The 13,446-nt window shown below is 41.6% G+C and overlaps 1 protein-coding gene across 1 annotated transcript in view; it reads left to right on the top strand.

Annotated features, from left to right (window-relative positions):
* Positions 1-13,446, top strand: part of TMEM135 (transmembrane protein 135) — a gene marked incomplete at its 5' end in the record, with an annotated part of 202,461 nt that overhangs the window by 170,938 nt on the left and 18,077 nt on the right. The window contains 2 exons of the mRNA XM_082492135.1: positions 8,895-8,936; positions 11,412-11,558. Of these exons, the coding sequence (XP_082348261.1) occupies positions 8,895-8,936; positions 11,412-11,558 (189 nt within the window). The remainder of the gene's footprint in view (positions 1-8,894; positions 8,937-11,411; positions 11,559-13,446) is intronic.

Below are 13,446 nucleotides of genomic sequence, written 5' to 3'. Positions count from 1 at the left end.
TGAAAGGCATGTGTTGCCTTCAGCCTGTAACCTAACTCGGCAATGGGCCTGGACATATTCAGAATGATCGTTCGTTTGTTTAAAATCTTTTTAGAGCTTTTCATTTCATTATCAGTTTATTCTGATTGTATATATATATATTTTATTAAACATTAGAGATACGGGTAATATAATATAAAAATATAAACAGATCCTCTTCTTGTAATCACATTTTCCCCAAACAGAAACAAAGCAAACTGGCAAACATTTCCCTCAAATCCAATTATGGGATCATCTGGGGAAAACGAACGTTGAATCCATTTCTCTTGAATACTTAACTTAATCAGGCAATCTCTAGGAGAGGGGTTTAGCTCGCTGAAATTTTGAATCGCCTGCAAATAGCACGGAATATGTTTACAGAAAACAGCTTCGACAAGCTTAGCTTCTTTTTTTTCCTTCTCTTTTTTTTTTTTTTTCTTTTTTTTTTTTTTCCGATTGCGGAGAGCCAGTTGAATAAGCCAGAGGAGCATTTGGCAGCAGATAAATTTAGCACAGGTCTCAGTGTAACATAGAATTGCTGCAGATGCCACCATTACTTAACCTGAGCCAAAAACCCGGTATGAATTTAAGGTCATTTGCTTTTTAGTCTCGTAACAGCGTGTCCCTTTGGTGACAGACTGACTGTTCGCATTGTTCTAACAACAATGAAATGGCATCGGCGCAACCTCGACCGCGGGGGTGGACGTGGTTCTGTGCGCGCCTCAAGGTACAGTTCTCCGTATCCTCATGCCCCTGGAGGCAATTTTTGACTTCCCATTTTCATGCCTTTGGGGCTTTTTTTGCCATTTCCTATTTTTGTTCTGTGCCTGATTTGGAGAGAGTGTTTGGGTTCTGCTGTAGTAGAAGGTTCCCCCTTTTTTGGTAAAACACTTGTGAGAAAAAGGTTAAAATTGGGTAGTGGAAAAATGACATCGCTCTTCAAAATTCAACAAACCAATTGAACTAAGCAGATAAATCCTTAACTTCATTGTTTAGTCAGCTCTTTCAAGTGATGTTGGCTTCTTCGGTTAGCTGTGTGAGGCAGGGGCTTTGCCGAACGGTTTTGGAAAGGGAACGTGGTCATGCGAGTGCCTCAGTTGCCGCTCCTGAGCCCACCGCCCCGCGTTGTTGGTACACAACGACGTGGAAGGGCTGCCTCCAGCTAAAATAATAAAAAATATTGTTTTTTCTTTGTTTTTAAAATCTTTTAAAAGGAATTCCATTTACTTAAAAATGCACATTTCAGGAAGCACTAATCGCTGAAGAAACGAAAGCCTTGTAAGTAGCAGGATAATTAACATCACTAGAAATCTGATTTCATATTTGGCCATAATACACAAAACTTGATTAGCGATCAGATGTGAAGTGTTGATTGATAACAGCTTTGGTTTACAACCTTTAATCCAGTATTGTAATTTAACTTCAGTATAAACAGCTTTCTTTTCAATTGTGGTGTCACGTTCTTGCCAGAATTGCAGAATTTTTCTTCAAAAATTTAATTCCCTGGATTTACCTGAAAGCTTAATGGGACCGTAGTTCACTGTTGACTACGCTGTTTGTCATCTCCATTCATCCTTTGTTTCCAAGTATTGTAAATGATGTATTTGATGTAGGTCTAGAAAAAAATAAGGTACATGCTTTACTGTGCCTTTCTCCTCGAATGTTGTCCCTACTCGCGCTTTCTTTGTTCATTTACTTTTTTAAAATATAGTTTTATGTTCACTGCATGTAAAAGTCAATAAACCATAGCCTTTTCAGAAGATCATTTTATACTTCGAGCGCAGCTAAAAGAAACGTCATGGGTACATTCTTTCACTTTTGGTGTAAACACACAGATGTTAAACTACCAATCCGATTTGGAAACACAAGCAAAGAGACTTTTCGTTGCATTCGGATCCCAGCTCCACTGCACATTTAATAGTTTGAAGTATAATTTTTAGAAGGGTTTCCACTACAACTCTTCTGACTTCAGTTATTTTTAATCTGATTTCTGAAGGTGTCTTCTGAAAGCTACGTGTCGTCCATCGGGTACAAGATTAGATTTTTTCGTTACAATTGCTCCTTATTATTTTTTTCATAATCCTGGGCTGAATAGCTAAGACCTGTGAGGAAAGACGGAAAGAAGAGAAATGTTTAATCCAGAAAAGGGGAGAATCCGGGTGTAAATCCTTTTTATCCCTTAAATATGCCTCTGGATTTCCTCTGCACAAGTCACAAGTTGTGCCTCGTGATCCTGTTGAGTCTTGGGGGAGGCAACTCCAAGTGTGGTAGCGATGTTCTCTGCCTGTAGCTGTCACTGGTTCTCCTGGGGTTATGTGGTCCAGCGGGATGGGGCCTCCTTCCTGACCCTTAGCGAGAGGAGGGGAGAAAAGCTTTTCCATCAGTTTCTTCATCCCGATCCTGGCAAAGGGCAGGAAAAGAGGAAAGCGGGTAGTTATTCCTGCTCCTGCATCGTCTGGGAAAAGTTGGGATATGGAAACATAGCAAGAAGGGAGGGCTTAGGTTTGATATTGGGGGAAATGTTAAAGTTAACAGCAGCTGGTGCATGAAACAGATTATTTTTGCTCTCTGCATTTCCACCTGCCTTGATATGATGATTGCTTGGTGTCTCTTAAGAGATACGTTTCCATCTGGATGGATGGACAAAAATGTCTGCACGTCTATACAGGGGACCATAACTTATTTTGAAATACGGATTTTCTTTTTGGGTTGAGTTATCTTTGTGAGATACGCAAGTTTTAATGTCCCTTATCAGATACAAATCAAGGTGCTTACTTGAAATGGCCGTAATTACAAAAGAAAAATTTAAAAAATCTCTTTAAATCTTCCATGTTAAAACAACCAAACCATCTATGAAGGAAACTTCCCACGTTTTCATCTCCTCTGCCGCGTGTAGCTGTAGATCTAGAAAGGAAGCTCCTTTGTGTTTAGATGCTACTCAGTTGCAAGCAGTGCTTTTGATGCAAAGGAATCCAAATGCCTCTCTGCTTCAAATCAGGTGCTGCACTTGCAGATTTGATGTTCTTTATTTCTGACAGGAAAATATATAAGCAGAATATTCAATTTTTAAGCTTATGTGAAAGTTATGAGTAGCTCCCGAATTCAGAAGACTGTCGTATAACCATATCTACAAAGATTTTAAGGATCCAGTTTCCCATAGATCCATCTAAATGAGGACCAAAATGTCTTTTTGCGGCCTTGTCATAAACCACTGACAGCTTGGTGGATTTGGGCATTATATTAGCACGATAAATACGTTCTTCTAGAAGATCTAGATACTGTTCAGATAGATGGAAAGTTCACCTCAACTAAGTAATGACAAGTCAAAATAGATTTTGTGGCATGACAGATCATAATTTTTAGAAATCACGTTTTCCACTTAAAAATAAAAATGTGTGTTCTTCCACTGGGAAAAATACCAGTGGTAATACATTTCTGAGGAAGCTTTGGTTTCAGCTTCCTTTGTCTTATCAGACTTTGACTGGGTTAACTCTCATTTTATATCCAGAGGTGTAAAATACTTCATTTTAAAGGAATTTTTTTCTACATAGTTACATCAATGAGGAAGGTCTTACTGGTTTGGAATTGTTCTTGGCTCCCAGAGCCTTTTGGAAAACTGATATTGCCAAAATGTGATTTTATGTTAGAGTCACCACATAAACAAATTAGTCTCAAAACAACTTAGAACTGAGCTTGAACTAATTCTTCCATTTCTCTGATTCAGAATGATTAAGCGTGTGTCTCTGAGTCTTGAACTTCTTTATAACCCTGTTTTTCAGCGGTGCTTATTCTGCATTTTCGATCTCGTAGTCACACCCCCCTTGATTAGCATGGTGGAAAGTGTCCGACCATGAGGAGGTATGGAAAAGGTACTGATGGATTTTTTATTATTTTTTTTTTTGAAAAAGAAATGAGCTTTTAAGAATAATGTTTAGAGGACAGATAGGGGGGAAATACAAACCAGAAGTTCGACTTGCAGGAAGAAAGAGCCAAAGAGGAGATGGAAAAGGAAGAAGAGAAAAGGATACAGAAGACATCTCAAAAAAATGACACCTGTTGCTGTTGACTGTTAACATTGGGGAGAAGATGAGGAATGAAGGACAGAAAAACAGGAGGAGGAATGTATAGTAACCTCTCTAAGTAGCTTAAAACAGAAAAGGGATTATCCTCTGGAGTTCAGCACAGCTCACAAAGGAGTGTAGGTAGTCTTTATTTCCTAATAACGAGGGATTTCATAGCAAGGGATGTAGCCGGCGCGTTCAGACACAGTCACGTCTCATCACTGTGATCCTCCCTCCTCCATAAAACGAGACACCTTAACTCGGAAACGTGGTGTCCCCCTCCGGCCAGTCTTTACGGGCAGATGTTCTGCAGTAATATGCCAACACATGTCCTGCGCTGGCAGCGTTTCCCTCCCGCATGGCCATAAGGAGGGCTCTGCATGTAGGAGTTTCTAATTTACTCGTACCCTGAAGGATAACGCAAGCGATATGGGGACGTTGTTAAACATGGCGTGTGTTGTTGCTGTGAGCTGCTTTCGCCTTACCAGTTCCGTGGGTGAAAAGTGACTTTGTTTCCTCAGGAGGCTTCGTGTGCAGGGCGTATCAATTGGTCACGGAGAAAATCTTGAGAAGACTTATGACAAAGCATACTAATAAAAAACCCCAAAACATAATTGCTGGCATCCAGCCTTACAGTCCAGTGTGGGAACTTCTCCTTCCCACAGGAGGGAGGGAGAGTAGCGTAAGCTCATGTACAGCACCTCTTCACATACACAAACATAAATAATTAGAGTTAGTTCGTGTCTTGTTGGAAGTATAGTTAGTATCCAGCTTTGGCTCTATTCCACTTTTGCTGTTTTCTTTATGAAATAGTAAATGTGTGTGGCCTTAAGTTAAATTTATATTGTAAATATGCACGATTAAAATCGACCCTATTAGCTCGTGTGCCAAAATTGTCCCAGCAGAGGAATCTGGAGAACCCAAATTTATTGCTATGGCTCCTTGATTCTTCTGCTCCTCCGGCTCCAACCGCGGCTCTGGCCAAAGCCAAACTGGAGCGGAGCATTTCTGCTGCGTGATCAGGTGCCCAATGGGGACAGCGGGCAGAGTCGCTGGTGCCGCTGGGGACAAATTCCCCTCTGATGGGAAAAAGTAACCAGATTATGCGCCCTTTAAATTAGTGCTCACTGGGCAAAAAAAAAAAAAAAGAACCTGCCCTCCTGCAGCTTGGGATTTGCTCCCTGGGACATTCCGGGTGGTGGGAACGGCAGCAGAGGTGAGCTACGCTGATTACCCCTAACGGTGTACAGCTCGCCGGTGATCTCAGACCTTTTGAATACTACCCTAAAAACAAGCTTATAATATACTACTGAGATTTTTCTCGTCTCGGGGATGTCTGCGGCGCTGGGCGCACGTAATGCCTTTTACTGCGCTCATTTGCAGCTGGAATGGCTCGCGGGGGTCAGCGGCGGAGTCAGCGGCTTTTTCACCCCTTGAGCAATGAAGCATTGAGTAAAAGTTATTATTACCAATTAGCGGTGGCATTACTATTACCAATTAGTGGCTGCATGAAGCAAATCATTAGTCTTAGTTCAGTTATTAGCAGCCAGGTGTTCGTGAAACCTGCCGTGCGCCGCTAGCGTGGGAGCCCAGCCCTCGCCGTGGAGGGCAGCCGCTGAATTTGTGACGTCTCCGCGCTGTGTCTGCCTGACTTTTTGTTGTGTGTCGTTCCCCCCCCCCCACCCCCAAAGAAGCATATTTGGAGTCGGCGTGTGGGTTTTTTTTATTGCTGCTGGTGTTATGGACCTAGTGAGTGAATAAATAAGGCAATTCCAATCTCTACACCAGTATTCTGAAGACTTTAATATGGTGAATGAATGATTTAAAGCCAAATATTAGATTACCGTTTTTGTTGTTGGATGCTGCTTCGTTTGTAAGAGCAAAATTGTCATGTCAGAGAAGGGAAAGTTACAGTGCAAATTAGTCTTGATTGAAAGTATTGTTTCTCTGGGGGTCCTGGTTTTGAAACCCCTTCATATGCAATATTTTCATGTACCCATTACTTTGCATAATGACTTTGCACAAGACATTTTAGACCGCAAGCAGTATGAATTAAGTTCTATTTAAGAACTTAAATAGCACTTTAATACTGTGCTATAACTAAAAAAATGAGGAAGTTAATGGGAAAAAAATGGAATTGTACCTTTAGCGTTACTTCCATATTGAACTACATATTTAACTTCCGTGCATTTTGCAGGGGAATTCATAGCTGTACTCTATAATTATATAGAATAACTAATAAAATAAGAAAAATAAGAATAACTAATAAAGTTTTAGTATACCAAATACTTATTGCCTATAAGTGATGGGACGAGAGGAAATGGGTTCAAGTTATGTCAGGGAGGTTTAGATTGGATATTAGGAAACATTTTTTCACTGGAAGGGTTATTAAACATTGGGACAGGCTGCCCAGGGAGGGGGTGGATTCGCCATCCCTGGAGGTGTTTAAAAAAAGTGTAGATGTGGTACTCGGGGACATGGTTTAGAAGTGGTTTTTGTCAGGGTAGGTTAATGGTTGGACTTGATGATCTTAAAGGTCCCTTCCAACCTCAGCGATTCTATGATTCTATAGTTGTTTTTAATTGTGTAATTTGAATATTCATTAGAAATCTTTTTCCTGTTTCTTGGAGTAAGGAGGCGGTTGGAGCGTTGTTTTCTCTTTCAGTGATTCAGACGTCTTCTCATTTTCAAGATTAGTGAAGAAAGGATTTGACCGACGATTTCTTTGAGGAGCGTTTAAAGCAAATGAATTGTAGGGTGGCATCAGTCAGGTCAGGTCAGTCTGAGCACTAGTGGGGTAGGGACATCTGGTGGTGCAATAAAGGAATAAATGAACACTTGCAGCTCAAAGCGCAGTTGCATTGGAGTGATTAAGGCAAAAACACCATTATGCTCACGCTGTAATTACTTTTGCATTTCAAAATTATTCTAGAAACACTTATATGCCTGTTTATATTTCAGTTTGTGTATGGTCTTAATTTACTGGAAAAGAGAAGTAGAAACTAAGGCCCTATTCTTGAGCTGGCAGCTTGCAGATGTAACGCGTTGAACACCCTTAACTCAAAGGGCATTTAACTTACACTAAATTGGAGGTTTAAAATCAAACTCATGATACTGGACCGTGGTTCTGCGGATAGAGTGGGTTTGGGCTCTGTTTGTAGTTCTGCCAGTGATTCGCTGTGATCTCTGGGCAAAGCTCTTTTCATTTGTTTCACTCCATCACTCACCGATTGCTTCAATCCATCTTTCCGTCGACCTTTCTGTAAAAGTGCTATGATAACTTTCGGTTTCTGAATTCCATGTGTAAAGCATCATAAAAAGTAAAATGTTTACATATCTTTGGTTACAAAGTTCTCTATTAAAGACACAGTGAGCGATTTTATTTGCATGCGTTTACCCCGAACCCCTTATAGGTCATATATAAGTGACCAATATTTTAGGTTTAGTCATTTTAAAAGAGAAACTGTTCTGGGTGAATTTTCTGGTGCTGTGTGTAACTGTGCATGATTCTTATTTAGCACTGTGCACATGGTGACAAAACCGCGTCCTTGGAAACACACGTGTTGAAGGCCATACCCTTGGGAAGAGTTTCCCAGGAGTGTTTAATGCCGTGACACCTTACCAGCGCTGCACCAGGCGCCAGCGCGGAGCGAGACTTTCTTGATCTGTGAACATCTTTCATGTCGTTATGTTCTTCCTGCTGTTCGTGTGTATCCAGCCATCGGTAGTGTGTGTTGACCACACATGGTGCCTTCTGGGAGATGGTGTCACATGCCCTGGGGAGGGTTCGGGCACAGGCTGTCCAAGGACAACTTGGTCTCTGCAGGCAGAAGGCGAAGGATTGTGTTCATCTACTCCCGCTTACGCAGCTTTTGCAACCGCTGTCCTGTCCTCTCTTAGAGTAGATGTGTTCTTGAAATGATGGTGTTGATAAGTTACGAGGTTGTGCTTTATGTATTGTGTCAGGAATGCATTGTTACCGTGATGAATTCCCCATGCAGCTCTGTAAAAAGAAAAGGGGCAAAACCCCCAAATATTTCTCTTTGCTTTGCTACCAACATGACACCGAGAAGCCTTCCAGGAAGCATCTGTAGCAGCTCCAAACTTCAGCTCCTCCCATCGTATCCTGGGCAGAAAAAAGTCAATAACATAAATCTTTCACAGCCAATTATGGACTCTTTACTATGGTCATTATTCACACAAGGAACTCCATAGCCTGTAAGGAAGGATGTATATAATCAAGCTCAGAATCAGAACAAGCAGTACATGATTGAAAAAAGGGGACTTTGAGACTGAGAGTCTTCTTAAAGTTATGAGCTGCAGAGATCAGCACTGTGCAAAGTAGAACAGTTTTTCTCAAAGTCAGAATAACTATTCCCTGCAGCTCTTCACAAGAGGGTGGGTATTTTATCGAGGTCCCACCCTCCTTTCTCTCCTTGCAGTAACATTTGTGTTTTGTAGAATTCATCATGACTTCTTTTCCACAAAGCAACAATTCTTTGTCATATGAAATCTTCCATTGTCACCCCAGTGGTTCTGTCACCATCCTTTAAAAGTTTCTCCGCTCTTGGTTTGGATAAAAGAGAGAAGCACTGGCATTTGTATGCCATACCCTTTGTTTCTGCGATGTCCCAGGGCCGTGGTGACAAGTGTGAAGTCGGGGATAGCCACAGAGTTGGTACAGACGTGTTGTTTTCCGTTAATGAGAAGCCGGTGTTCAACCACAGCCCTTCTACATAATATTTAATCCATAACACTTTATATTGTATTGCAAGCAGCCCATTATAGAAAAAAAATGTTGTTTTTATGTTTCAGGTGCAAAGATGGCTTGAAAGGATTTACATACTCTGCACTAAAGTAAGTAAAGTTTCTGTGAGCACATAGCTTGAAGCGAAGACTTTGAGGAACAGTGCGTAGTGGCAGCTGCATTGTATGAAAAGGGTATTCCTAAGACAAACCACGCTGTTGGAAAACTTTTCCAACTTTTGGGGTATACAGCATATTTGGAAGAAGGCATAATGTGCTGACAAGAGAGGCATCTTTTCATATTTGGGACTGTTACTGAAAGGAAACGCAGACATATGGTTGCACGTTTTTGAAGGAGCCTTAATCTTTTCTCTTTCTAAAACTGGGATTCATCATTGTCAATATTCTCCTGGAAGTGAATAGCTGCTGTGTTTTGACCTGGAGTTTATTTGCTGTACTTACAAAGTATTGAATGAATACAACGGTAGTTCGGTGACCAACACCCAAATAAAGTGTGGACACGTAGCATATTCCTTTGAAAGATCCTGAGTGTGCCACTAAACCTTGTGTCTGCCCTAGTGGTCCAGGCTCTCCGAGGATTTACTTCGCGATGGGACTCTCTGGTGTTACTCACTCATTTGTGTAGTTACAGAAGGTTCTCCCATCTTCGTGTCTCGTTTCAGAAATACAAAGACACGTTATTCTTACCTGTCCTTTATATACTCTGCTACCTGTGTGTCACTCAGACAGCCCAGCGCATGGAGGGTGTCAACTCACGGGTGAAGAGCTGAAGTCAAGCAAGACAGACTTGCTGTTGTTGGCAGTGGAAAATATTTTACAGAGTTTGCAGGTCCAGTCCTGTTCAATATATTCATCGGTGATCTGGATGAAGAGATAGAGTGTACCATCAGCAAGTTTGCTGATGACACTAAACTGGGAGGAGTGGCTGACACGCCGGAAGGCTGTGCTGCTTTACAGCGTGACCTGGACAGGCTGGAGAGTTGGGCAGGGAGGAACCTAATGAAATTCAACAAGGGTAAATGTAGGGTACTGCATCTGGGGAGGAATAACCCCACGCATCAGTAGAAGTTGGGGGCTGACCTCCTGGAGAGCAGCTCTGTGGAAAGGGACCTGGGAATCCTGGTGGACAACAGGATGACCAGGAGCCAGCAATGTGCCCTGGCGGCCAAGAGGGCCAATGGCATCCTGGGGTGCATCAAGAAGAGTGTGGCCAGCAGGTTGAGGGAGGTCATCCTCCCCCTCTGCCCTGGTGAGGCCACATCTGGAGTACTGCGTCCAGTTCTAGGCTCCTGGGTTCAAGAAGGACAGGGAACTGCTGGAGAGGGTCCAGCAAAGGGCTACGAAGATGATTAGGGGATTAGAACATCTTTCATATGAGGAAAGGCTGAGGAACTTGGGTCTCTTTAGTCTAGAGAAAAGAAGAATGAGGGAGGATCTTATTAATGCTTTCAAATACTTAAAGGGAGGGTGCCAGAGGGATGGGAGGAGTCTTTTCAGTGATGCCCAGTGATAGGACGAGGGGTAATGGGCACAAGCTTGAACATAGGAAGTTCCATCTTAACATGAGGAGGAACTTCTTCACTTTGAGGGTAGTGGAGCACTGGCACAGGCTGCCCAGAGAGGTTGTGGAGTCTCCCACTCTGGAGACGTTCAAAACCCGCCTGGACGCTGTCCTGTGCCACTGCTGTGGGTGACCCTGCTCTGGTCGGGGGGGGTTGGACTAGATGATCTCCAGAGGTCCCTTCCAACCCTGACTATTCTGTGATTCTGTGATAAGGTGCCAATAGTTAAAAAATTCAGTCTATAGTCCAGAAATCTGGACATAAAACACTCCTGTGTCAGCGTTGCAGATGCAGTGCTTTCTGAAATCACCAGTTTATGGGGAGATTCAGTCACGTACCAAATGACAAAGTTTTTATACCTTCATTGCCCTCAACAGGACTACCACAGTACAGCGTAATTTGGATTATAGTGCAAAGTGTTGGGTAACATCTTGCCACTGTGACCTCCTTTGCCCTTGATATACAGTAATTGTACACCTAAGGTGAACCGGTGTATTGACAATATCAACTTCTGGGGGAACAAAGAGGGCTGAAGATGAAGCCAAGCAAAACAAAGCTGATACTCTCGGTGGGAGCAAAAACATTTTGAAGATTTTACAAAATAGATATTTTATAAAAATATTATAGTAATCATCAACCTTTACGTAACCCCATTTTGCTGGAGATAATTCAGATATTTCATGTGCCTTTTTATTTTCTTATTTGGTGATCTTCCTTTGTGTGAGAGATGGACTTCCCCAGTAATGTTTTTGTTCCTAGTTTTAAAACATTCCTGGCAGCAATTGTGACCATTTTCTGAAGATTATATGTCAGTGTAGTGATCTTTTCAAAGAGATACAAGGTTTGGCAGCTGTATAGGATGTTTTTTCTTCTGTAGACCTGTGAGTAACTTCAAGCCTGTCTTAGAGACTTATATTGGATTTTATGTATTCCTTTGAGTTATTTATTTAATTATTGTCTTGTTCTGTTGTTTTTTTTGTTGTTGTTTTTTTTTTTATTTCAGGTTCATTGTAGGGAAAGAAGAAATCCCCACTCATTCGTTTTCTCCTGAAGCAGCATTTTCAAAAACAGATAGAAAGATAAAGCATTGTGAAAAAATATCGCAACCAATGAACATATTGGCTCTAACAAAAAAGCTCATGGACAAAGTGTAAGTTGAAGAAAACAAAAGAAAAACAAAAAAAAGTGAATCGTTCTTACTTAGCTCATTTTAATGGTTTGTTACCTTGTATTTGACACTGGTTTATAATGCTTGTGCTTTGCATTCAAGTGTTTTGCATTTCATTTTCACTGGGTAGTTAGCAGTGACAAATGATGAACTCTAATGAAAGCAAAGTTTAAGACCTGTAGGTCATAGCAATGACTTGCAACGTGCGGTTGTCTAACGAGGGAGAGTAACTTCAATCAGTTTGGGGCGGCAGAGTGGTCGTTGCTTTTTCCGCAGTTTTCAGCAAAACCAGCTCATGGCATGGTTGTGCTGGTGCTAGTAGTGATATTAAGGAGGGGAAATTGCACAGCAGCAGACCTTAGTGAAGTCAACTTAAGTGACCGTAACGTCATCTTTTTGGTGACCTACATCCCTGTATTGCATAAAAGAGAACAGCCTAAGAACTGGAGTGGGAGCACCTGGCCTGCCTCCTCCGTCAGGAAATAGGAAATTGCAAAGCAAAGAGTGAGTCTGAAACAATTTTGCACAAGGTCAGATCTAGACATCTGAACGGAGGTAAGGTAGGTTCCCTGCCGGTCTACAGGATCCAATTTATTGTCCTTTAGTATGACATCAGATGGCTTTTCAGGCTAGTATGTTCAGATGATGTACTTCTGATGTGCCTGATTTGTCCGTTTCAAGCACGTTGGGTACCGCAAGGAGTCATGCATTTACAGGGAAGATGGGATAAAAAATGGACTAGGGGTCTGTTCATACCACACCTATGAATCGTCACTTCCATTGACCTCTCCAGGAGCAGTTTTATGACCAGATCTTTACCTGCTGACATGCAGGAGAGAAACAAATCTTCCAAGTGCATTGAGTTCTCAGAGTAGTGGCTTATCTTATTTGCTCAGATAATGAAAAGAAGTGAAGTGACCTGCGTCACATGGTGACTTCCAGTGATTTGCTGTGGTTTTTTATTGAAAAATATAAGGGAAGTCAACAGTAGCTTCTCAGGCACAACTGTACTAGGCAACAGAAGACCGACAGGGAGAAGACAGCTCCAGCCATATGCAGATTCTTTTAGCTGAGTTGCTTATACCTATTTTGCCTTAAATACCCCTTTTTCAGTTTGCTAGATGTAGTTCACAGCTCTTCTGCTGTTCAGTAAATACAAGGATCGAGGGACTATGGGTGGAGAAGAGTGTATTTTCTTTAAAGTTTTGAAACTCCCAACTCAGACATTCAGAAAACTTTCAGTTTTCAGTCCTAATGCTCTCACAGGTTTCTCTTCCATATGGTTCTTTTCAATATAATTGAGTCTAAATGCCTGTAACCTGATCACATTCTCATTACAATTTTTGCTACATAAACTGACCTCACAGATGATTTATGGCCATTAGACTTTATAGTGCACAATTCAAAACTTCCAAGATATTTGGCACAGTACATAAATTGTATAATTTATTTTGCATTAAAACTTAAATACTTGGCTGTAGCAAAATATAATTTTCAGGCCTGGTATGACGTTACTGCTTTTAATTCTACATAATGTAGGGCTAACAACTGTACAATCCACACGTCCCACCATCCCAAGCCAATCTCTTTTAAACGCTCAAGGTCAAATTCTCAGTCTGAAGTAACCACTACATAAAAATCAACACAGTAGAAGGAATAGTCCAGAAATGAAAGGTTTGTAATTGAGAGAGGTCTCACAGGGTGTATCTGTGCATTTGAATGTTCTGCATTGCCCTCCAACGAACCTCACAATGGTAGGAAAGATGTAAGAACACAGGTAACAGATGCTTGGTCAAACATCCTTCCAGAACCACGGAGCAGAGACAGACCGGGAAGGGTCATATCACTTCTCCCTGTTGATTACAGCAGA

This window comes from Vanellus vanellus, assembly GCF_965231255.1.
Source record: "Vanellus vanellus genome assembly, chromosome: 1".
NCBI lineage: Eukaryota > Metazoa > Chordata > Aves > Charadriiformes > Charadriidae > Vanellus > Vanellus vanellus.
Note: the sequence above shows the minus strand (reverse complement) of the source record. Positions and strands in the feature narration are given on the sequence as shown.